General features: G+C 44.3%; 1 protein-coding gene across 2 annotated transcripts in view; it reads left to right on the forward strand.

The window, feature by feature from the left end:
• Positions 1-25,291, forward strand: part of Slc25a13 (solute carrier family 25 member 13) — a 170,103-nt gene that overhangs the window by 49,237 nt on the left and 95,575 nt on the right. Inside the window, exon 4 of one of the 2 annotated variants that reach the window (XM_005082923.4) lies at positions 13,196-13,311. The exons of the other annotated variant lie outside the window; for it this stretch is intronic. Within the exon in view, the coding sequence (XP_005082980.1) occupies positions 13,196-13,311 (116 nt within the window). The remainder of the gene's footprint in view (positions 1-13,195; positions 13,312-25,291) is intronic. 2 annotated transcript variants of the gene reach the window in all.

Here is a 25,291-nt window from a genome sequence, read left to right on the forward strand (position 1 = left end):
GCAAAGACTGGAAGTGCTCTCAACAGCTCGTAATTTCCGCTGCTCGGCACTTGCAGTGGCAGCCTTAGGAAAGTGTGGTGTTGTTGTTAGGTCTTTAGAAAGAGGACTTGCTAACAACTGCGGAGGTGTGTGGTGTTGTGAGGTCTTTAGGAAGAGGACTTGCTAACAGTTGCGGAGGTTGGTACTGTGGGGTAGGATGGAGCACACAGCATCAGCTGGAGAGAGACAGTTCCTGACTTCAGCAGACCCAGGGTGACACAGTCATCATGAAGGCTTGTGGAGATTCTTATGAAAATCTGCGGGCCAAGATTGGCCCCTGTTGTAACAGGGTGATCCTCATAACATTTTGTTGAGATTCTTTGTATAACAAAACGTAACTACGTAATCAGAATTTTGTAAACAGAAGTGACTTTTTAACTTCACTTTTGATTCTTAATGTATTTTAGGTTGTTGAACTACCCTTCCCAGTTATTACAGTTGATGCAATTCAGCTTTCATTTGATTTAAAACTATAGCTTGTCCTGTGTAACCATATAAGGGGGCATGGCCACAGCTCCATCCAGCTGGGTTCTGTACGCCTTGTCTGTGTTTTGCTCAAAGGTATGTTTACTTTTGTCATCAGTTTGTTTCTTAATAATTGCTTTGTAGAAACATCCATTCAGAGTAGATTATTGAAACAAAATGGGGTATATGCTTGTCAAGTTTCTGTTTACTTTTTTCTTTGCCCCTGAATCAGACATGCGACTTATCTTATTCACCTTGTGGTTGGAAGAATGTTATTGGAGCAGTCAGGGACCCGAAGCAAAGCCACCTCACTATGTGTGGCATCTCTTCCTTTTTTGGGCCAGGTAACAGGTGCGGCATCTGTCCCTACCAGCAGGACCTCCTTTATTTGGTAGCTCTTTTTGTTTAGTTATTTTCAGGTTGACTGTGGAGTACCAGTGCTGCCTCAACCTTCCCTTTCTAGGAGACGGGAGGCTTCCTTTCTGTATTGGGGAGAGGTAAGAAAATGGGAAGACGTAGCGGTGCCGGTTGGAGATTCTCTTTGTACGTGTCCTTCCTTTAACACTAAAGTGAGCTTTGGAGGCTCTTTGCCGTGCAGTGGCAGAGAAAAGGTAGTGGTTGTGAGCAGGCCGAGAGCTTGAGTTTGTGTGCAATTATGATATGTCTCGAAAGCAACATCGACTGTGATTTGGGAGGGGAAGGTCAGTTGGAAGAGGAGTATTTGTAATTTGAGGCAGTTTACAGGAAGAAATACACTTGTTCTTTCCACATAGACGCTCGTTTGTGGTGGCATAGGATAAAGGTCTGATGTAATATACAGGATGGCTACTGCTGTTGACTCAGGCATTTTTCTAGAACACCCTGCACGAATCAGTTATTTCTGTAATTGAGACTATATGATACTTCATTAAATTTTGAGTATTTAAACTATTTTAACTATGTGAGATAACTGTGAGATGATGATACGTGAATTAGTTTAATTATGGTAATGATTTCAGAAGGCGTATGCATATGAAAATATGTTGTATGCCTCCAGTGTGTGCAATTTCAGGGGTCAATTATATCTCAGTGCATTTAGAAACCTCTTTAAGGTAATGCATGGAACATCTCATGCTTTCTATTTATTTCTACACATCTTGCTTCCTAAGTACCTTTAAATTTCTTTTGTTGCTGAAGGCCAGCACATTCTCTCCCTCATTCCTGTTGGAACCGAATGTATCACTTTGATAGGAGATGTAGTAGTTTTTTGCAACACTGAGTAAAATTGAAAACACTTCACCTTTCTCTGTTTACATGGATGTTGTGACCACATTGATGAGAAGTATTGTCCCTGAAACTCAGTCTGAATTTTCATTTGACCAGAAATTTGTGCAAATTCAATTTAGGATCAACATGTGGGTACTTTTTTTTGTGTGTTCTTAAATACAGAAAATCATAATCTATTTTAAGCTTATTGTAACTGATGGAACACTTGTTTACACGGGTAAAATGACTCCATGCAAGCCGTATACTGAAGTTCATGTTAATGTTTGCTATTTAATGACACCTAATGATATTCAATGAAGGGTTATGCTGAACTGGAGAGAAAATGTGTTACCCAGGCAACTGCCTCTGGCAGACTAGAGATTCAGGCATATGGCTCTATAGTACACATTATTTCAGCATCTTTAAGCATAAAGAACCACACATGTAATTGACTGTGAAAAATTACTGCTCAGTTACTGTATTGTATGGTCACAATAGAAGTAAATGAATACGTCATTGTTGTTGGAACAAGTCTGTTGGGAATCACTCGTAGACTCTACTATTTAAGAAGCAAAAATACAATAAGAAGAAAATAGCTGGTTTAATTAACGTGTAAAAATTGGGTTAATTTGAATTCAGCTGGCACAGCAGATATTAATGTTTGCTGGGGACTTGGGGTGGTATTCTGGCTCAAGATCATGTACTTTATTTCTTTTTGTCCATTCTATGAATCCCTTTATGTTGTTAAAATGATAGGGGATTTTCCTATCATTTACATTTTACTTTGCCTGGGGTTTGTATTACGTTCACACCAAGAGAGATTTTGATGTACTTCTGCCACAAACCTAGGAATTCTAGTTGGATGAAAGAAAATGCTAAAATATTTGTAATTAAAAATGCTTCACATGGGAAATCAGTCTAACTTGATTTCATGTATTTTAAACATTATTTCAGTTGATGCTTATTATTTATTTATACTTCCTAAAGCAGATTGATTAAATAGGAATTCACCATTGGCAGATGAAAAAAAAATAGCCTGTTTGTGCTTGTCACTTCATGTGTGTAGCAGTGCTTAGGGACCTTTATTTGTTTTAGAATATTGTTTTAATTACTATTACATGGGTCCAGAGATCCAGAATAACCCACCGAGAACAGCAGTGTCTTCCAGTAAAAACCATCCTGCTCAGTTTCGATTTCCTTAACTGCTGTTTGAGCAAAGAGACTTTGCAGAAAGTCTCCGTGACGAAAATAATTCCTCAGCCACACCGACTTTGAGTCTCAGGGTGCTTTATGAGCTTTCCAGTGCTAAGCCGGGAACTGCAGTCTGGTGAGCAAGGCGATTGCAGCGTGTGCCCTGCACGCTGCGTGGTCTCTGCATTTAAAATAGCTGATTATTCAGAGCTAATCTGGGTAAAGTAACAAGCCACGATGTGGGAACATTCCCCAGTGCTCAGTGGTCATGGGAGGCTTGACGAATCCCCGGTTTCCCACTCGATTCTTTCCTTTCCTATTGTATTGCTTCCCCCTCACGACAAATAAAAGTCGCGCTCATTTGTCCCTTTGCTGCCTGCCCACTCCATTTTTGGAGGGAAGGCAAGACAAGAACCCGAGATTGGAGAATCAACAATCTTAGTGGCCACTTAGAGCTGCCTGACAGAGATTGTTCACCTGCTGGCTTTTCAGTGAGTGATTGCTTTTCTGTGGTTTAATCTCCCCATTATCCTTCATTTGCCATTTTAATAAAGTTGAAGCCTTCTCATCCAGCCTTAACTAAAGAAGAAAGAAAGATATACGAAGCAGAGGGGTTTTTTTTTTTTTTTAGAAAATCTGCTGTTAATGTAAATCATGATTCCAACAGGCTGTACAGTTACTTTCTCTTTCTTTAGTGTCTTTTTAAAGACAATATTGAAATTAAAATAATGATAATTAATATCTATGTGTCTAGATTATGGAGACAGAATTTAATTGTCTCTAGCTCCGGAAGTGTTTAGTATTCTTTTCTAGGATAAAACTGACCACAATGAAATCAAAGTCTGAAAGGTAGAGTATTGGGGATGTGGCTTAGACATGCCCAAGATCACTGGGCAGCAAGTTGCCTAACAGGGAAAGAAAGAACAGATGGGGTATCATTGTGTCCATAAACGATGTCATTGAGTGTTAGTTGACTGTGGTAAAGAGACAGAAGAGGGATGAGTCATAGTGTAAATGCTTGATTCCTCTGGCATGGAAGAGGGCGTTGAAGGCACAGGGATGCCATCCCCCTGGTTGACACTGTCAGCTTGAGGAGCTTGAGTGCTATTAGGAGTGTGCTGTATGGCTATGGGCAGATAGACAGCGTTGGCAATATAGATGAGTCTCTCACTGAGTTAAGCTCACAGTTATGAAAACTTATTTATTTATCTCCTTTTACCAATATGGAAGTAGTGATCTATACAGAGCTGGAATTTATAGACCAAATTCATGATAACAACACAGTAAAATCACTAATAAAATTCTTTAATAGCTTTTGAAAGCCAGGCAGTAGCCTGCCTGTTTGAAGGGCATATAATGTGCCAGGTTTCATTGGAGCCAAAGAATTTAAATAGGCCCTTGGCAAAAGCTCCAGTGAGGTTTGAACCAGAGTATAGTAGAGCCCTGATTTATACTGGCCTCCAGACAGATGAGGCCAAGTCCATGCTGCAGCCAGGGTGGGCATGGGAAGATTCCCTGAGGCCTGAGGACCCTACACAAGATAGAAGATTTCATAAGAAAGCCAGGCAAGGGAGACAGAGCCCTCATGAACTAGGAAAGGGGGGCACTGGGCAGCTAGGCTAGAACTCAGGCTAGTTTCCACTTTATTCCTGTTGGCTTAAAACCAAATAGCTCATTGTTTCTTCTTAGAGCAATTTTTAAAAGTTTCTATGAATTTTCATAATGAGAGCTAGGAGGCCTCCGTGCGCTCTCTGACCTGTTAAATAGAGTGTTTATGTGTGAGCTGCCTTGGCATTTACCTACTGGGCATGTTCATATCCTGGTGACCTTAGGACCTTATCAGTCCTCTGACTGCCTCTGTTCCTGCAGCCACAGGCCTCCAGGTGTCATCCAGTGGGGGACAGAGCCCTAGGCTGTGACTTCTAGTTGAGGCTTTTCCAGATTGCCTTCTAGCAAATCGATCCTGGATGTGGCCATGTTGTTTCAGCTGCTATGGGCTGTGATGTACTGTCTCAAGGGGTCTTTTTGGCTCTATCAAGACATACCACTCCCCTGCATACACTTTCCAGTGATGTTCTCATGTACACAGGGATGAAACTCTTCAAAATAGCCCTATCCCTCTTTCTGCTAGCTGCCAGCTGTCTTTTGTATGTATGTATGTATGTATGTATGTATGTATGTATGTATGTATGTATCATAATTCTTCATAGATTCTTTGGGAATTTCACATCATCCAGCCAAATCCTCACCTTCCGGTCCCTCCATATCCTCCCCTCACCCCTGCAACATGTCCCCAAAAGAAACCCCACACAAATAACCCACGTCTCTCCTTCATCTTTCCATCTCTTCATTCATCCTAGTGGCATTGGTTGTTGTAGTGTGACACTCAGTATACCCTTTTGTCCAGTCAGTGCCACTCACAAAATGTGCATTGCAGTGAGTCACTGGTCTGGTTCAAGGCCTCTGGTACACCATCGTCACTGGACCCTCACTGAAACTCCTCTCAGATATCCTGCTGTGGCCCCAGTCATGGAACCCTGCCCTTATCGATCCACACGTCCAGACCCTTCATGTACTCCAGCGGGTCATAGATGGAGTGGATGTTAGTGGGGGCCATATTCTGGGTCTTGGGTCTGGGTGGTAGCTGAGCTGGTCTGTTAGGACACTGGGACCGTCCCCCTCAGGTGAGGGCCTGAGCCAGTTCTCCTAGGCCCATGCCATTGGGGCAAGCTCTGCAATGCCCATGGTGAGGGGCAGGGACCAGCTCCCGTTGGGGAGGGGATCTCATGGGGTAGGGGTCAGTGTCCGGTGAGGGGCAGGGACCAGCTCCCGTTGGGGAGGGGATCTCGTGGGGTAGGGGTCAGTGTCTGGTGAGGGGCAGGGACCAGCTCCCATTGGGGAGGGGATCTCGTGGGGTAGGGGTCAGTGTCTGGTGAGGGGCAGGGACCAGCTCCCCAGGGGAGGGGATCTCATGGGGCAGGGGTCAGCTATCCTGCTGCAGCATCCGGTGAGGGGCAAGGCCATTTATCCCCGGGCCAGTGGGGGACAGGGATGGCTCAACACAACCCTTCAATTTCAACATTCACGGTTCCCATGACCCCCCCCCACACACACACGTGGCACATGGGCATGGACATCACCACAGACCCCATCTACAGGAACACAGACCCAGACATGGCCTTAGGAAGCAGCCTGGGCCTGGACGTCACCATGGCTCCAGTGGCAGCATAGGCCACCCAGATCAGTATGGCCCCAGGAGCGGCCCTGGGATACCAGCATGGGTCTCAGGTGGCTGTCCTTACCCTGGGTACCCTCACAACCTAGATGGCAACAGGAGTCATGGACATCAACTCAGACCCTGACTGCTGTTGGGCCACAGACCCACACATGTCCAGGCCTGGGCTGCTGCCTAAGGCAAACACCATGGCCTTGTGGCAGCATCAGCTGTCTTTTTACCCCATGGAGGCTAGAGGCTAGGCTTAGGTTCCCTGACCTTTCGAAAAAGCATCCCGTATTCACTCTGAATTGCTTGTCGATTCTCAGTCTCCACAGGATGGAAGGACACTGTTCAGAACCATCATCAGACAAATGAGGAAGAGTCCGCAGGCCTGAGCACAGCTCTCAGGTGTTTGTCTCGTTTATTCTTTGCGTTCTGATGTCTGATTCTGGAATGATCTTCGTGTGTGTTTGTGATCGTTGGTTCCTCGAGGACCCAGCTTCTTTTAATTTAGTCATTTATGTCTAGGACTGTATGTAGCCTTTAGAGTATGAACGCAGTACCTGTGCAGTGTTGTATTTGCAGGGCTTCTAAGAGGGAATGAGCAGGACTGGGAAAACCAAAAGGTTATTGAATGGTGTTAAAATTATAGAGTCCAGAACTCTGTACTGGGATCACCGTCCGATTCTAATTGCTGCTACTTCTTCTACCTCTTCTTCCTCAGTACTTGAACTTGGGTGGTCTTGGAACTCTTGTTTCTGGAGTTAGATTTGACTGTTTTACTTTTATCTCTGTCACTAATCCTGGACAATCGTTTGGCTTCTGTTGCAACACACGGAAGGGGGTAATAAGGAAAAGTTATTTTTGGGAAGCACTCTTGCGGTTAGGAATTGGAGTAAAGTGGTAATTGGATTTTGATATGGTGCATTGTCTACACTCGAACTTCCTAAAGTTTGAGCAGAGCAGAGCCTCGTGTGCAACTGTGTAAATTCTCGTGGCCACAGAATTGGCCCGGAGATGGGAGCCAGGCTAAGATGAAAGGACCATATGGGGGTCTCAGCCTCTGTAGGGTGGGAATGAGCCCCAGCAGGGAAGAAGGACAGAGCCGGAGTTACCCACCTTGTATAACTGAAGTTCTCGCGATACCCACCAAGCAATTGTTTCCTTTTTTAGTCTTGTCTTCCCCTTGTCCCTCTCATTCAGTCCTTTTGCCTTTATCCAGGCTTGGAATTTTTCCGTTTTGTTTTGTGTGAATTACTTTTTTGGTTTGTTACTTTGTTTTTCTTTTAGAGTTTTTCTTACTGTATTATTTTGGGGCATGTGCATATGTGTGTGGGTGGACAGAGGACCCCCTGTAAGAATCACTCCTTTCATCATGCCGGTCCCAGGGCTTGGTAGCAAGCATCTTGAATCTGTTGAGCCTCTCACCAAACCTGGCTTTTCGAGACAGGGTCTCATCAAGTAGCTCAGGGTGTCCTGAGGTCCCCCCTGTAGTTCAGGCTGAGATCCTCCTGCCTCTGCCTCTCAAGTGTTGAGATGGCAGACATGCCGCAGCAGGCCCTGCTAATGGAATCAGTTACTACATAGTTTGTTTAAGTGAGTTTTAGCTTAATGCCACGGGTTTGTTTACAACATTTTTGGTGGTGAGGTAATACTGTATATATAAATGTTCTTTTAGTAAACCAATCACATTGTATGTTAAAGTTTTTTTTAAAACATTTTTTTAGTTTTTGGCTAGTATCATGAGTCTTCTGTGAACATTCCTGGAAGTGAAAGCTTGTCCAGAATCATTAACTTTTCTCCCAGGATAAATTCCTAGAAGTGGGATTGTGGTGTCAAAGAATGTGCTGGGTAATTTTATGTCAACTTGACACAAGCTGAAGCCATTCTGGAGGAGAGAACCACAATTAAGAAAATGCCTTCATGAGTTTGGGCTGTAGGCAAGCATGTAGGACATTTTCCTAATTAGTGATGGATAGGAGAGGCTCCAGTGATTGTAGGTCATGGGTTCTATAAGAAAGCAGACTGAGGAAGCCATGAGGAGCAAGCCAGGAAGCAGCTCCCCTCCATGGCCTCTGCATCTGCTCCTGCCTCCAGGTTCCTGCCCTGTTGGACTTCCTGTCCTGACTTCCTTTGACGATGAACATTGATGTGGAAGCCAAATAAATCCATTTTTATTCCGGTTCCCCCTTAGCTGAGTGTTTTATAGTGGTACACAGCATCTGGGCTGTTTCACCTGGACTTTAAGGTGCTATTATAAATGGCCCAGAAGAACAGTGGCCCTGGTGCTCTGAAAAGCCAAACAGCATGCTAAAAGGAAGTCCTCGTTTTTCAGACACATTCCCCCTTGAACTGTGAGCCATGGCATGGAATGGGACTTCTGTGTTTGCTTCCCTGTTCGTTGGCTGCATCCTCCTCTTAGTTGCCCTGAGTGAGTGTTGACATAGGATGCCTCTCCTTACATACTTGTCATGGAATTAGTCAGATATGTGTGATTATTTCTAAAGGACATTAACGCACTGGAAGAAGCTTTGGCGGTTGGGGGTGGTAGAAAAGGAAGCAAGTGAGTTCACCAGCCAAGTTTGAACTTGACGAAGCTTGTATCCTTCCTTGTAACACATGTTAATACCCATTAAACCTGTAAAGTAAGGTTGAAGCGGTGTTTATATGAAAATATAGATGTTTGTGGAAACCATGCTGTAAGTGCATATAGTACTATGTAATTATTCCCATGGCCTTCCAGTCAGATTACCTTGAAAATCCAGAATGATCTTGATGAACAATAGCACATTATGATTTCATGGTTGCTCTGTATACCTCCTACATAGAGGTATAATGCTTGTATCTAATAGGATTACCAAATTACATACCTTTTTGGTATCAGTAATGTGCCTAAAATACCAGTCTTCACTGGCCAGTTATGGTTTTGAAGTGACGTTAAGATGCCAGGGAGAACCTCTTACACCCGCGTAGAGTCTGCAGGCTTTTCATCATTCTGGGAAAGGCAAGATGCTCTTTTTATTGAATTTTAAGCCCTGTTCAGTCCACAAAACAGGAGCCTTTTTTTCTGTATCCCACACAGTGTGGTTCCTTAGCTAGCCTGATGCCTTGCGGGTTTATTTAACCCCATGCTGGCTGTCTCAGCACACTAGCCCCACCACTGCCTGCTGCCCACTGGCCTTCTGCTGAGCAGGACAGGGTAACTGCAGCCCAACAGGGTGGAGGGGCCAAGGCGTAATGGCAGGGAGGAAGCAGACAGAAACCGTTTCCTGGTTCCTGGAGTGTTTTGGGAGGGGTGGGCCAGTTGGTGAGTTCCTCAAAGGTACCCTTTATTAGAACATTCTTGGGGAGAAGACCAGAAGAGTTTATCCCAGCTTCATCCTGACCTTCAGTAACTCTTCTTTAACCCCTTCTCACCCAGGTCTTTGTTACTAATCTTAGCTTCTATATTAGTGTTCTCAGGTGCTGTAACAAAATACTAAAAGCACATCTCTTTGAAAGTTTTCAAAATTGAGCCACGCAGTGGTGGCTCACACCTTTGATCCCAGTACTTGGGAGGCAGAGGCAGGTGGATCTCTGTGAGTTTGAGACCAGCCTGGTCTACAGAGCGAGTTCCAGGACAGTCCCCAAAGCTACACACAGAAACCCTGTCTCTAAAAACCAAAGGGAGCAAAGTTTTCAAAATTGGGGGCTAGAGTGATGGCTCAGCAGTTAAGAGCACGGGATGTTCTTCTAGAGGACCCAGATTCAATTCCCAGCACCCAAATGGTGCCTCAAAACTGTCCATAGCTCCATTTCCAGGGTGTCTGACACCCCCATACAGACATACATGAAGGCAAAAGACAAATGCACATAAATAAATTTTTTTTCATGTTCTGGATGGTGAACATCAACATCATAATGGTGCTGGCAAGTCTGTTCTCTCCTGGAGGCTGAGAGAGAGAGAGGAGAGAGAGAGACAGAGAGAGAGAGAGAGAGACAGAGACAGAGAGACAGAGACAGACAGAGAGAGACAGAGACAGAGAGAATGAATGAATGTTATATCTTTCCTTGAGTTATTGGTGGTGTACTGGCAGTCTCTGGTGCTTCTTGACTTCTAGACACATAACCATGACCTCTGCCTCCATCTTCACGCAGTGGTCCCCAACCTGCTTTGCATGTGTTCCCAATTATTTGTGGCAGCTCACCATCCTATTCCAGTATCTCCTCATCCCCGCTAATCACAGTGCCAGCTAACTGTCCAGGTTAGCTCATGTGCCAAGGCTCTGGGGCTTGGGATTTTGGGGGGGGCACAGTCCATTCCACACACCAGCGTCTGAGCTGCTCGCATGCAGGTTGAGGGGGCACAGTCCATTCCACACACCAGCGTCTGAACTGCTCGCATGCAGGTTGAGGGGGCACAGTCCATTCCACACACCAGCGTCTGAGCTGCTCGCATGCAGGTGATAGCACCAGAGCTCCAGAGCCTCTTCTCTTCCAGACTTGTCGTTTCGTTTTCCTTTGATTGTACTCTGTCACCTCGCTTCATTTAATCATCACCTTAGGAGGCTTGGGAGCTTCCTGATCTCTGTCCCTGTGTCTATCTCTGATGTCGACTCATGGCCAGGGTGGTCACTGCGACCTCACCTGATGTCCTTAGTCAGGTCTTTCCTCTGTGTCCGCTCCCATAAGTCCCCATCAGCCTTGAGCCTCCTCTACCTTAGGTACTGGTCAATCCTATCTTTTCTTTCCTCCTTTAAATTTATCTTCCTCATTGCTCCTTCTTAAGCAGAGACATGACCCTGACTTTACCTAAAAATGTGGAGGGATGTCTCTCTTCTGGTAACCCACGGAGGTTTGGATTTCTGGTGTGACAGCTCCAACTGGTTTCTTGTTCTCCCCGGTGTCCTCTGTACACATAGTACGTGCTTCTGTATTCACTGTGTTCACCTGCCCCTCTCCCCATGTGCAGTGTCCTTGTAGTCCTGTCCTATCCATCTCTCTGCAGGTGAATGTCTAGTCTACCCACTCTGTAGCTCAAAATGCCAGAGGCCAATTATTTCAGTTTCCTCAAAGGCAAAATGTGTTTGAGAGAAATGATCTCTATAATCTAGTTGCTTTTAGAATGTATGTTTTAAACATCATGCCTTTGTGAAAGCCTTCCCAGTTCTCCCGTGGAAAAGAAAGTGCCCTTTTCTTGTACGGCTTGTGCATTATTTCTTTTACTCTTTCCATGTGACACCCTATTCCTGGAGTTATGTGCTCTCATGATGATCTCCCGATTTTAGCCAAGAATGTTCGAGTTCTGTCTCCTTCCCTTCTCATCTCCTACATTCCCGTTGTCTGTCTAGTTGAGGGTTGGAGCAGAAGATGAAGTGTTCTGGGCAGGTATTCTCTTGAAATACTCGTTCCTGAATAGTCCATGCATTCTGGAAGATGTGCTCTGCTAGGTGAATGGTAGGGAGTTGCTGGATGGAGGAAGGTGAATCATAGGGGATGCTGGATGGAGGAAGGTGAATCATAGGAGGAAGGTGAATGGTGGGGAGATATTAAATAAAGGAAGGTGAGTGGGGAGATGCTGGATGGAGGAAGGTGAGTGGTGGGGATGCTGGATGGAGGAAGGTGAGTGGTGGGGATGCTGGATGGAGGAAGGTGAGTGGTGGGGATGATGGATGGAGGAAGGTGAGTGGGGATGCTGGGTGGAGGAAGGTGAGTGGGGATGCTGGGTGGAGGAAGGTGAGTGGGGATGCTGGGTGGAGGAAGGTGAGTGGGGGATGCTGGGTGGAGGAAGGTGAGTGGTGGGGATGCTGGGTGGAATGTACTGAGTTTTCCTTTGTAGCATCTGTTGTGGTCAGGTGACATTCTGGGAAATAAAAGCTAAGTTTACCTTGTAGCACTGCATGCAAATGTGTTCTCTGTGTAGGCAGTTTCAGAGGAATTAAGTGTTCCGTGAGGCATATGGAAATGCTCTTGTTTCCTTTCCTTATACTCTCCAGAGGCTTGGACTTTGCCGATATATTAGTGAAATATTTGGACCTTTATAAGTTTGTAGTGAAAGACGCTTGTTCCTAGGAAGTGTTTCATGGACCTCTTTCCTCTTTTCGTCATGGCACCCTGGCCTTTTATGCTCTTCCTGAAGCATCGATTTGATCACGTTGTGGCATTCCTCAGAAATTCTCATTCAGTTTTTTTGGGGGGGAAGAATGTTATGACCCCTTTCCTATCTTTCAAGCTACCTCTGGTTCTCCAGCATGCTCTTTTATGTACCTCAGTGTCGAGGCAAAAATCAATTACAACTGTCATTTCCTTGTACATGTCCTAGCTTTTGTGTGTGTGTGTGTGTGTGTGTGTGTGTGTGTGTGTGTGTATTGGATTTCTCGGAGCTAGAGTTAAAGGCCACTGTGAGCCACTTGATGTGGGTGCTGGGAATTGAACTTCAGTTCCGGAAGTGAAGCAAACTTTCTTAGTTGCTGTGCTATTACACAGGGAGGGTTCTTCCTCCCCACTTTTATGTTCTGCTGGAAATCTGCTCTCATTGTATTGGTCCCCACATTTGGATTTATGTATCCTGTATGTTGTCCCCAGACTTGTGCTGTCTGCCTCACCGGATCCAGAAGTTCCCCGAGTCACGCTGCGGGCCTGAGCTAGCTGATGCTCTCTTTGTAGCATCCCCACTTCCTGTGTGGTCAGGAGCTGCCAGTAATGAACGGGTGTTCGTAATCAGCTGCATGTGGTGTGTACGACTGTCAATAGCGAGCAGGGCCGCTTCTCTCTGGTGACATCGCTTTACAGTATCCAAGCTTTGATCGCAGAGCTCAGCAGTGTGCCGAGGGAAGATTGAGGCCCCCAGTGTGGAGGGGACAGATACACTAGAAATGGCAGTGCTGTTAGTTTTGTCCACGTGCTCCACCCTCCTGGATCTCAAGCAAATGCTGAGGGCTGGTGTGTTAATTTGGATTTTACAGTGGGGTAATGGCGCCCGTTTTGTTACTTTAGTGTATGGTTGTGTGGTTTTATTTTTTCCAGTGGACTGACTGTGTGTCTTCGTTTATGTTGCAGGTTAATATCCTTCCAGGAATTTGTAGCGTTTGAATCTGTCCTGTGTGCTCCGGATGCCTTGTTTATGGTGGCCTTCCAGCTGTTTGACAAAGCTGGCAAAGGAGAGGTTACTTTTGGTAAGGAACGTGGTGGTGGGAGCATTGCTTTGTTTTAGGAATGAAAGGTGCCTACACACTCCTTTTTATTTTAACATTATTCTTTTCTGTTATTGAAAATAGATATTTTCAGTGTTCTCACATAATGTATCCTGATTATGGTTTCCTTTCTCCCTACCTTCCCTCCCATCTGGATCTACTCCCTTTCTGTCTCATTAGAAAACAATTTCTAAGGGCTAATAATATGATACGACAAAAACAGAACAAACACAAGAAAAGGGTCCAAGAGAAGGCACACGAAACAGACCTACTCCTTTACACACTCAATAATCCCATAAAAACCCTACACTGGAAGCCATGATACCCACACTGAGAACTTGGTGCAGACCTGTGCATGCCCTGTGCACACTGCCTCAGAACTGTGAGTGCACACGAGGTTTGATCGTGTTGGATTTGAGAGCCTCGTTTTCATGGTGTCCTTTATCCTCTCTGCCTCCTACACTTTTTCTGCCTCCTTTTCCTCAGTGTTCTCTGAGCCCTGAGGGGAGGGATTTGATGGAGACACCGTGTTCCAAGATTTCCCACTCTCTGTGTAATGCCTGGCTGTGGGTCTCTGTGTTTGTTCTCAACTGCTGTAGGAGGAAACTTCTCTCATGATGGCTGAGCAGGACACTGATCTATGTGTATAGCCAAATGTCCAGGATTTCGTGTTTTTCCTTTTATTGCTGCTGTTTTTTTTCTTTTAGAACAGTATTCTTTGGTTTTACCCTAGGGGGCTATCTATGGGTTTCATCTTGTGCAGTGGGCCTCGAGTCAAATCAGGTATAGGTGGGTCACTCCCACAGGTATTGCGCCTCCATTGCCTTAGCATATCTTGCAGACAGGACACCATTGTAGATCAAGGGGTGCGTGTCTGGGTTGGCCCACACGCATTCCTTTAAGTTTAGCATGTCCCTTTGAACAGTGATCCGTTGGCGTCTGTAGCTACCATGTCTAACTCTTTGCAGAGGAAGGACTGTGCTCTGGCTTGGCTTTAATATAGCGCTTTAGCTCGTAGGTGGACAACAGCATGCCAGGACTCCTTGCAGTCTCAGAAGGTGACAGCTAGGAAGGACTTGTGTCCCCTTTCCTGTCTGTGAGCTATGCTTTCCACTGTGTGGGCGAATGATGACTATAAGCCTCCCGCCACCAGAAGTTCCCATACACCCAGTGCTTCTTGTGGTCACCCTGTCCTTCCCCAACAGTTTGCTGGTTTAGAATGGTTCTGAATACCGTGAGCTTTGAACTGCTCTTTCCCAGCTGCTGGTACTTTTCTGGTGGTGACCTTTATTTTGAAAGGCGAGTGCATCTTCATCAAAGTTTACTGCAAAGCTACAGAAAACCCTGGAATTTCTATGTGTAGAAGAGGAAGACCTGGAGGTGCTGAGGTCAGAGTAAGCTCTTCTTTAACGAAGCTGGCTAAGATTTCTGCCAACCTGCTGTACCCTTGCCTAGATAGAAGCCTAGAGTCCTTTGAGCATGCGGGTTGTAATTTAGGGGAAATGGCTGGCATATCTGTGTGACTTTTCTTATTGGTGTGACCACATATCCAACGAAAGGCAACTTAAGAGAGAAATCACTGATTTTTGCTGGCTGTTTGAGGTATGAGTCTATATGGGGAGGCGTTGAGGCAGGGGTGTGAGGCCAGAGTATGAGCATGAGGCTGGGTGTGAGGCTGCTCATCACTTTGTGTCCACAGTCAGGAAGCAGAAAGTTGAGTTTTAGCATTCTGCTCATTTTCTCCTTTTTTATGCAGTTGGAGACTCCAGATGGGTTAGATGGTGAAACTCACATTCAAGGTGGGTCACCCCCTTTCCAGTTAAATCATCCTGGTAACACCCTCATGATACATCCAGAAGAGAGTTTCCATGGTGATTCTAAAGGCAGTCAAGTTGTTATGAAGATTAATCATCACATAATAGATGTTGGATTCTGTTTCTAATATATTCAGACTTCTTGGGGTGCCTTGTTTTGGTGTTTTGGAAAGGACACAGATAGGGGACAAATACAGATGCCACACAGCACAAGTTCTCAACCAAACACACTTATCCACCATCAGCTTTGCTCTTTTTGTTCCTGTGCACAGTTGTGCCCAATTCTTATCAGAAGCGGCGTTAAGAATGCTGTAGGTGAGAGAGGTTCATGGATTTACTGGATTGGCCCTTTGCTCTGCATCTGTACCTCCAGGCTCATGGCTCATTTGCTGCGGTAGAGCTATCACCTAGGTCCCCCAGCAACACTGTACACTCAACTCCCAGTAGCAGGCACTGTGAGAGTCTTCAACCAGCAGCGAGCACCGGCTCAGGGTGGCATGGAGACCAGCGGAAGTTGTTCTGATGGCTGCTGTGGCCGCGTTGCCTTGTGGGTTCCACACAGCATGCTGCCTCTTCTACTTCCTTGGCTCTACAAATATGAATAGAAATGGCAGGAGGCCAGGTTGGGGTGAACTCCTTGATACGGAGCACTTTTCTTCATGGGGACAAATTGGCAAGGGATATCGGTGGCAACAGCCATGCTAGGGTCCCCGGTGGAGGAAGCACATGGCATCAGTTACTTTTCTTATTGCCACGACATGCTTGATTGAAGGAAGATTGAGGAGAGAGTTTTTCTGGCTTACAGTTCCAGGGGCTGCAGTCTCCAGCAGGGAACTTGGGGCGGGAGCTTGATGTGTCTGAGTGTACCGTGAGCACATCGAGAGGCAGAGAGCTGACAGGAAGTGAGGCTGGGCTGGCACCAAGGCCCGCCTAGATGCCTTACTTTCTCCAGTGAGATTGTACTTCCTGCAAGTTCTGCCCTTCCAGAGCAGCACTGCCAACTGGAGACCAGTCTTTAAACACACAAGCCTGCGAGGGACATTTTACATTAAATCAGTAGACCCAGACCCTCACCACGGCAGGGGGAGATGTTAGGACGGAGAAGCAGTGGGAACCGGCAGGAAGCAGCTGTTCATCTAGAAAGGACGGTGGCTTGAGATTTGTGGATGGGGGAGTGATTTTAGATTTCTGAACTCATCTGTATAATACTGAGGCAGTGCCTTCCACTTCCAGAGCATGTGAAAAACATCACCACATATTGGAGTGCTATGTGAAAAGCAACCATCTTTAGAAAAACGGTAATACTAAAGCTAAGAGGATCTTCTGCCTTCCCCTGCTGTCTTAGTTACTTCTCCATTGCCCTGATAAGGCACCTTGCTCAAGGTTCTTTATAGAAGACTTTCATTTGGGATTTATGGTTTCAGAGGTTAGAGTCCATAAGGACATGGTGGTCGGAGCAATTGAGAACTGACATCTTAATCCCTAAGCAGGAGGTAGTGGTGGGAACACAGACATGGACGGACGAATGGACGGACGGACTGACATATATAGTGGGGAATGGCTCCAGTTTTCTGAAAATTCAAAGCCAGTGACACATGTCCAACAAGGCTGTGTTTCCTAATCCTAATCCAAAGTTCCATCAACTTTGGACTAAGTGTTCAAACAGATGAGCCTCTGGGGACCATCCTCATGCTAACCATGACAGCTGGTTTGTTTTCTGTATTCATTGGGAAGTCCTTTGACCCAACAATGGTAACTATGGTCCTGCTGTGTGTTCTAGCTCTCAGGCCACATGAGACTGGCCATCCCAATTCTGGGGCGTTCGCATTCTCTTTATACCATCAGTTGTTGCCTGTGACTGGTGCAGAGCGCAGAGTCCAGATGCATAGTCTGCCCGGCTGTGTACCCTGTCCTTATGCAAGTTATTACCTGTATGATCATTTAGGTTCAATGACATTGTTTGTGTGTCCTGTGTACACTTGTGATAAATCCACTAAGAGTTCTCCTTCAGATCTCATTAAAATACGGCCTGGGTCTTCTGAGCCGTTAACCCTCAGACAATTCTAGCGAACAGTACTAAGGTATCTTAGTACAACGAAAGAATACTAAGGCACAGTGCTAAGGTATCCAGATTACCATTGAACTGTAGATTAATATCACAGTCCTAACATTTTTCACGGTAGGGCAGTCATCAAATGGGTGTCTTTTAGTTCAGGGAAACCAAATCAAATGGGATGTGACAGCCTAAGGTTATGACTTTTGGACAACAGGTGCTGTAAGAAGTTAGCAATGTGTTCTGGGAAATTCATCATCGATTTGAAGACATAAAAATAACCAGGCAGTCACACAACATGGGAGCTGGACAAACCAAGAGGACTTCCCTACTTGGGCCTGGCGTCCAAACTCATCAGAGAACAGAGGTCCAGATGCATAGTCTGCCCGGCTGTGTACGTGAGGCTTTTGTGCGGAGCAGGGAGTGGGCTCTCTTACCTGTTCATGTCCTTAGCCCCTTTAAGTTCCTCGTTCTAGAGTGGCCCGTTTGCACTCTTGGGAGATAGCGAGCATCGTTGGAAGTGACGAATGGCAAAGGTGAGAAAAGCAGGGGGCTCCACATTGGTGACCCAGAGAGACTGTCCCCTGCAGTGGCCATAAAGAGAGCATTGTTTCCACACTGTGCTCTGGTCACTTGGAGCTTTGCCCTGAACCACAGGGAAGGCTTGAGAGTGGTCTCCCCCTGCCGCCCCACACTCCGTTATTACGTTTTATACAGGGGGAAAGCAGGTGCACTCTTTGTGGATAGGCTTTCCCCAGGAGATTGGCTTCTGCAGGTAGGGCCAGGGTGCACCAGTGTTTGTCACCAGTGACCATGCGCCCGCCTTCAGTAATGCTGGCCGTGCTACTCACCAAAATCAGATGGACAGTGTGACAGGTAATCAAAAGTCACATTTCCATAAAGCCTTCCCCTGTTTCTTGAGGCCTTGTTTACATTTCTTATATTTTCTTGTCTAAAATCATTCCCTGTGTTTGCTACAATGAAAAGACCCTGATTAGGCCAATTTTCCTCCTTTCATATCTAGCTCATTATCTTCTGTATTCTGTGTGAAAACTCACCTCCACTAGCCTTGCTTTCACCATGTTTTCGTCTTTCTTTTTTTTTTCTTTTTCTTTTTTCTTTTTTTTTTTTTTTTACAATGCTATAGATTTAATCCAGGGCTTTCTGCACATTAGGCAGACCCTCTAGCATTCATTGATCTGCATCCTTGGCACACACCGTATTTTATATTTTGATATCTGATATTTATAAGTAACATTTTATATGAACATGCTGCTGACAGGGTGTCAGGATAAATGAAAAAATTCTAGATAAGTTGTGATTCTATATATGTGGAGAAAAGGATGTTCTAAATGCTTTAACTTTTATCATGGTACTTTTTAAATTTGCCTTTCATTTTCAAAGCATACTTTTGTGACATTTATTGTATACAGCAGACATGCAAATTGTCAGCGAACGTTTTAATGAAATTATATGATGTGATCATTGTCCATATCAGAAGAGAACAGAGCCAGTGGTGGGAAGGACTTCCTCCAGTTCCAGTGGTACAGCTTGGATTCATCACTGTCAGTTGATTGTGCTTGTTTTTAAACTTCCTGGAAACGGGACAATACCAAAGACACCCCATTAAGAACTTTGTCAGCATTGGGGAGATGGTGATTGACATTGATTTCAGTTTCTGGTACTCACATCTATGTCCAGCTCCAGGGGATCTTCTATTTGGAGATGATAGCATTCTGTTTGGATATTGCAGAAGGGGAGGCCAGCTGCTCATATATCCTCGACTGAGGGAAAATCTTTCTTTATGAGAGAAGGTTAACTCACTGTGACCAAGCAAGCTATAACACTTGCCTGGAAGAGACAGCCAGTCATCAAAGCATATTTGTAATATAATTCCATTTGCACAAAATTCCCAACATAGGTTCATACAGGAAGAAAATGGAGTAATGATTGGCAGGGGCTGCGAGAAGGCAGGAATGTGGGTTTAGTATTTAATGCATACAGAGCTTCCATTCTGCAAGATGAAAAGATTTCTGGGTGGGTGGTGGTTGCACAGCAATGTAAATTCACCTACAACGGAACTGCGTACTTACAAGAAATTAAAATTGGTGTGTGTGTGTGTGTGTGTGTGTGTGTGTGTGTGTGTGTGTGTGTGTATGGGAGGAATTAGAAGTAATGAAAGTTGACATTTTTACAGCTAGTCACTGGAGTCAATAGGTGTGAACCCATTGGATGTGTGACTTTGCTTTCTTAGGAGTAAGACCTAAGAAATTGCAGGTGTCAGGCAATTCCTATAAAATGAAGACCAGTATAAACCTGGAAGAGGCTATGCTGGTACACTTCTGACTATTCCATACTGGAGTAGAGCCATCTGCCGCAGAGATGCCAAGGAATACAACAGTCATGTCTGGCTACTTAGCTGAAAGACTTGAAATCAGGGTTGTGAAGTAGTATCAGGATGTGAGTGATATTTACCGTAGCCGAATATGGAAGGAGCTGTGTAACTAGTACCTCATGATTACCAAAATGAAAGCTATTCATACAATGGAGTGTTACTTTGGTTTAAGGAGAAACCCTGTTGTATACAACATGAAGAAGCATGAGGACAAGCCAAGTGAAAATGGCTAGTCTTAGGTGGACAAGTCCTGCAGAGTTAAAGCCATAGGATTCAAGAGTGCGGCTACGGGGGACTGGAGAAGATGTAGAAGTCCAAATCAAAGGGCATAACCTTTCTGTTAGGCATGCTAAGTAAGTTGTAGAGATAGATCTGCAATAGGATTCAAGGCTCTACTTCGTGGATTCCATAGCCTCTCCAAACAGCACTACCAACCGGGGTCCGAATGTTCAAATATGTGAGCCCATGGTAGAACTGCTTGTATTCAGACCACAACACTGTCCTTACTCCAGTCGGAATGACTTGGAAAGGAATTGACTAAATGGATTTGGAATGGTGGAGGAGACGGTCCCAGGAAGAAACGATGGCCATGGGCCAGATGCTAAGGATGGGGGTGTGTGTAATAGATTTGAGAAGCAGAGAGGAGCACCCATGGGAACTGAGTGAGGCCAGAGGAGCCCAGAAGGAGAACTAGAGGGCTTACAGGTCTTGTCAGGTGGAACACTGCTGGGAAGGGAAGGACATGTGACTGTGGGGAAACTGTTGCAGGATTTCCTAGCGGAAGGGTGACAGATCTGACTGGTGGATTTTGGGGTCATTCTGATTTTTGTTTTGAGTGTGGAGTGACCTGGGTAGAAAGAAAGAGATCTTGTTTTGGCTGGGACAGAGAACTAGAGGCTGTGGTGTGGTCAGGGACACTGGTTCGATTCTGGGTCCGTTTTGTTACTTGTGTGTGTGCGTGCACATACATGCCCATGCCACAGAAGGCTTTTAGGAGTCAGTTCTCTCCTTCCACACTGTATGACTCCTAAAGATCAAACTCACATGGCTAGGTGCCTTAAGATTCTTTGCCATCTTGCCAAGAGGCCAAGGAGGGAGTGTGGGAAGGTGGGTTTTGGCATAGTATGAGGAGATTAAAAGGTATAGATTTCGAGATGTGAATGGGCCTGTGGGGGAGAAGAAACCATGTAACATCAACTACAGGATCCTGGGCAAGAGTTTATCTTATGGGAGAGAGAGTTGGAAACTGGTGCTGGTCTTTCAGAGCACTGGTTTCGGACCATGACGATGCTTGGAGTGGTGGTGGGGTGGTGAATGGGACAAGGCCTCAGACACATCTGCCCATGACCTTTGTATGTGTGATGAAGCCTGTCTTGTGTGGGTAGAACATCTGGCCTACATTGTAAGTTCCTGTCCAGAGAGAGTGTGACCCTGCCTCAAAACCAGAACAAAATACGTCTCAGAAACCAATCCAGTCTTGCCCTGTGATTAGAAAGTACAGTGGCTATGGCCTTTAATTTTTACATAAAAAATGTTGTTATGTAATACAGTGTTTGCTGTGCATGTTAATAAGGGTCATGTGAAAAAGACTACTAGGCAATCATAAAGCATAAAAAGTCAAGTTTATTAAGGCACTGACAAGTCCTGCAGGAAAAATAGATCTAGTTAATTTGCTTAAACTAGTGTTTGGGAAACAAGTTTGAATGTAGCCTTTCTGTCCTGTGTTTGTGTCACACTATGCAAAATTCATAAAACTGAGATCATCCCTAAACTAGTTCATTTTTATTTCCAAACTATCTTTTCAGCTAGCTACTTCTCTGACATGCGTGATGGGTCGAGGGACCCTCCCTGGATTCATGGTTAAAGTTTGAGTGATGAATGTGAAATCGGTGCACATGGGACAATAGGCAGGCTAGATGACATGAGGAATTATGTTGCAACAGCCTGCTCCAATCCCTGGCAGGGGAGGTTGCAGGAAGGGATGAGAGTTAACAGTGTGGGAACATGAACTGTCAGAGGGAAGCACACACATTTCAAATTAAGGCAGATTTTATGAAAGATTGGGACATCCTCAGTATCAGGCTAGAGGGAAGCCAGAGGCGTCTTTTTTTTAAGCTCAGTGGAAAAGAGTCATTTGTTACTTACTGCCTTTGTTAATACCGATTTTAGGTTTGGCATCTCACAAAGGTAATATTATTTTGTTGAACAAAACCTGTGTCCTACAGTAGGAAGATTTCATTTGCAGGTGAAGGCTCCTGCTTGCACACACATTGCAACAGGGCTAAGATTCCATGTGAGCATAGCGTGAGTTCTGAAAGCAGGTTCTTGCACATTGGTAGCGAACGTGCCTAAGTTGGAGCATCCTGTCAGTACCGACACTGTTCAGAAGCTCTTCCAGTTCATTGGGTCAAAAATCCGCTATTTACCAGAAGCTAAATACGGATTTGCACGATTGACCATAATGGCTTCAATTTTGAGAGATAGTAGTATCAGAGAGTACTTCCAGTTGGTGGGATAATTTAAGAATCGTCCATGCTCAAATGGCTAAAATATTGTACTTTTTGCTACTTCATCACTCCATTTTAAAAATAGGAACATTCTAAAAAAAGGGGGGGGGCAGGCTTGTTGAGAAGGTGGAAGAGTAAATCATAACAGCCGTGTGAAGTCAGTCTCAGTTAACCACGGGCCTGGAGGATAAACACTCTCCTCAAGGCTATGGAGAGATTAGATGGGGGCCCCCTGCTGTCTTTCTCTTCATCCGCCCATCCGTCTGTCCATCCACCCGTGTGCACGTGTGCATGCCTGTGTGCCTGTGCGTGCAAGATGGAAGCTGAAGAGAGTTTGCTCACGAGAAGGAAGGTGTGGAGAACAGAAGGCTGAGCTGCTAACACTAAGTCCTGAAGCTTGGAGCTGTGGGGGAAATTTGACTATTTTAAACTGTGCAGCTCATTTAAAAATAGTAAAATTATACCATTATTCTTTCAGTATGAGAGAGAGAGATAAAAATACAGTTTTTCTAAATTGGAAAATTCGCTGTAATCTTGCTGCTAATGACTGATTTCTTCCAACAGTTGCAAGGCAGATTTGCTCTGATAGGTTGATAAAGGAAACAAAATCAAGAGCATATTGGAAGTTCTTAGAGAAAATTACAGTTTAGGTATATGTTGGGGGTGGATAGTTAGACATTTTAATTGAAATAAAACAGTTTCATACTAATATGGGCTCACTGTGGGTGTGCTTTTGTAGCACATCTGCTCTCCAAGCCGTTAAGTAGGGTTAAACGTATGGTAATGCTTTGTTAGAAAATGATTTTTGATAACATCCGTCTAAGGAAACTAGCTTAGGATTTTTTAAAAACAATATAGTTATTATGCTTGCATTTACAGAATGAATTAGGGTTCTTACACTGTTTAAACATTTTGGAGCTTTAGATCACTGACCCAGGAGATGATTAAAGCAGGCACATCTGGAGACTGACCGCAGTCCGCTGTTTGCCTCTGAACATCATTTCAAGCCACTTGCTCTTCTGTAGGCTGCTGACCTTATTATTCTACTATAAGAAGAATACTTTTTCTAGCAGATACATGGAAAGCTCTCATTTGGCCTCTTCACTGTTGACAGAGGTTGAGCTTGTGAGAGGCCGATTAGATCTTGCGCTAGATCTTGCTGGCCCTTTGCCTTCTGGGCACAGTTGTTCACCAGCATTCACTGATTTATGGTGTGTTATGCTTGAGCATTTGGAGACACCTCAGGTCTTACAATAGGGTTCTTACCAGTGAGGCTGACCCTGGGTTTTACTGTGATTGTACATGGTGCTTGTGAACACTGCGCCTCCACCTTCCATTGGCTGATTCAGAATGTTTGGGCGTGAGGCTTGGGGATGTATTTTAAACATGCTCTCCCAGGGAACAGAGTTCAGACTTCAGGTGAACAATAGCTGGTGTCATTTATTCTTCCATGCGTGAGAGGGCCCAGTGGGGGAAAGGTGACTGGCTTCATAGCAACCGCAGCTTGTCTTCTGGCACTACAAGAGTGTTCATTCCAGAATGTCACATGACGTTAGGACAGCTTTGTTCCTCTCAAGGTGTAAAACTGGAAGAGTTTTAAAATTACGCTTGACTGTTAAATCTGCTGGCATCAAATGTGCCTTCAGTAGAGCTCAACTTGACTATGTGTGTGCTTTTTATTTTTTTAAAGATCCGCATCACCACTGTATGTGTGTGTCCAAAATAACAATAGAAAATTCGCTAAGATCTTATTTTAAAAAAACCCTCATTTTTAATATGAAGTACACCATGCTTACTGTTTTAATGACATCCATTTTGTTCTTAGACTTTCCTTGAGTGAGGCCCAATTGTAGCCTGCATACCTTTTCCCTCTTCAAACCCTTGACTGTGATTAATATAAATATAAATATAATATAGAAGTGTTTGCAATGGCAACCTTGACATTGAGGTACATGACAAAGATAGTCTGTGTCCACTCAGTCCATTGTGTTCTAATTTAACTTGCCAGTTAAAGTTCATATGTTAGCTATATCAGCAGGTGAGATATTACTTCTCATATAAACAATATAAAATTTCTTTGCGGATTAAGATTTAGAGAAAGTGGGGAACCCTTCAGAGAGAAGGTGAAGGCGTTCTACAGTTCTCTTGTCTCTTAAAAGGGACTCACTTTAGTAAAGAAGCATCCTTTTTTGCATTTATTGTATTAATAGACTTTTTAGGATCAATAGAGAGATATTATGGTTTAGTGTTTGGAATAACATAGCTTGATGAATCTTTTTTATCTTAATGGGAAACTCGTTTTCACTGATTTGAAGCTTCGAAAAGTGAATCTTGTAGAAATCAAAGAGCATTAATTTAGTTATTCTGTATGGAAACAAAGATGTAGAAAGTTAAAATTTGCATAAGTGAAGACCTTGATGATTTCAGATTATAGTGTGGTAGAGGTTAAGGAATAAGAGCCCATAGAATTTGTAAAAACAAATTCAGTCTAACCACTTAATGGCATGTGCAAGTAATTTGCTAATTAAATATTTCTAGTATTTGAAAGATCTTCAAAGTAAAGAGTGGAGGTTCTTAATCTTTCTTAATTTCATACTTTAGGAAACATAATAGAAAATTGCATAGATTTTGATCGCTTTTCATTCAAAATTTCAGCATGTGAGCTGAAGGAGGGATGGTTTTTTTTTTAAGTGTTGCAGGAAAACTGGTGTCTTTTGAGAGATGTATGAGCTCTGATATTTCCAAAGCACACTGTGCTTGACCCAAGAAAATTGCCTAGAAATATTTGGTCCCCAAATAATAATTTCTAGTATAGTTAACACTTTTGTTTTTGGAGCTTACCACTTTAGTGGTCACCTCCCCTCCTATGTACAGAACATCATAGTAGGCACACAACTCAAATAACTCATCAAGACAGATTGTTTTTTCCACTTTAATAGTCACTTGTTGTTTAAAAGGGCTTTGTTGAAATTTAAAATACCCCCACTTACCTTCATAGCTTTAGTGCTTACATTTAGGCTTCTGGTCCATCTTGAGTTGCAGGAAGTCGGGGTAATTCTTTTGCAGGTAGAGGTCACTTATGCCTGACCCTTGTTAAGGACTCATTTTTCTTGGCTGATTGTCAGTCATCTTTCTTGGAATCTGTTAGTGATAGATACACATGCTTGACTCTAGGTCTTGGTTGTTACTTCGT

This window comes from Mesocricetus auratus, unplaced genomic scaffold (genome assembly GCF_017639785.1).
Source record: "Mesocricetus auratus isolate SY011 unplaced genomic scaffold, BCM_Maur_2.0 Super-Scaffold_100019, whole genome shotgun sequence".
In the NCBI taxonomy this organism is placed as follows: Eukaryota; Metazoa; Chordata; class Mammalia; order Rodentia; family Cricetidae; genus Mesocricetus; species Mesocricetus auratus.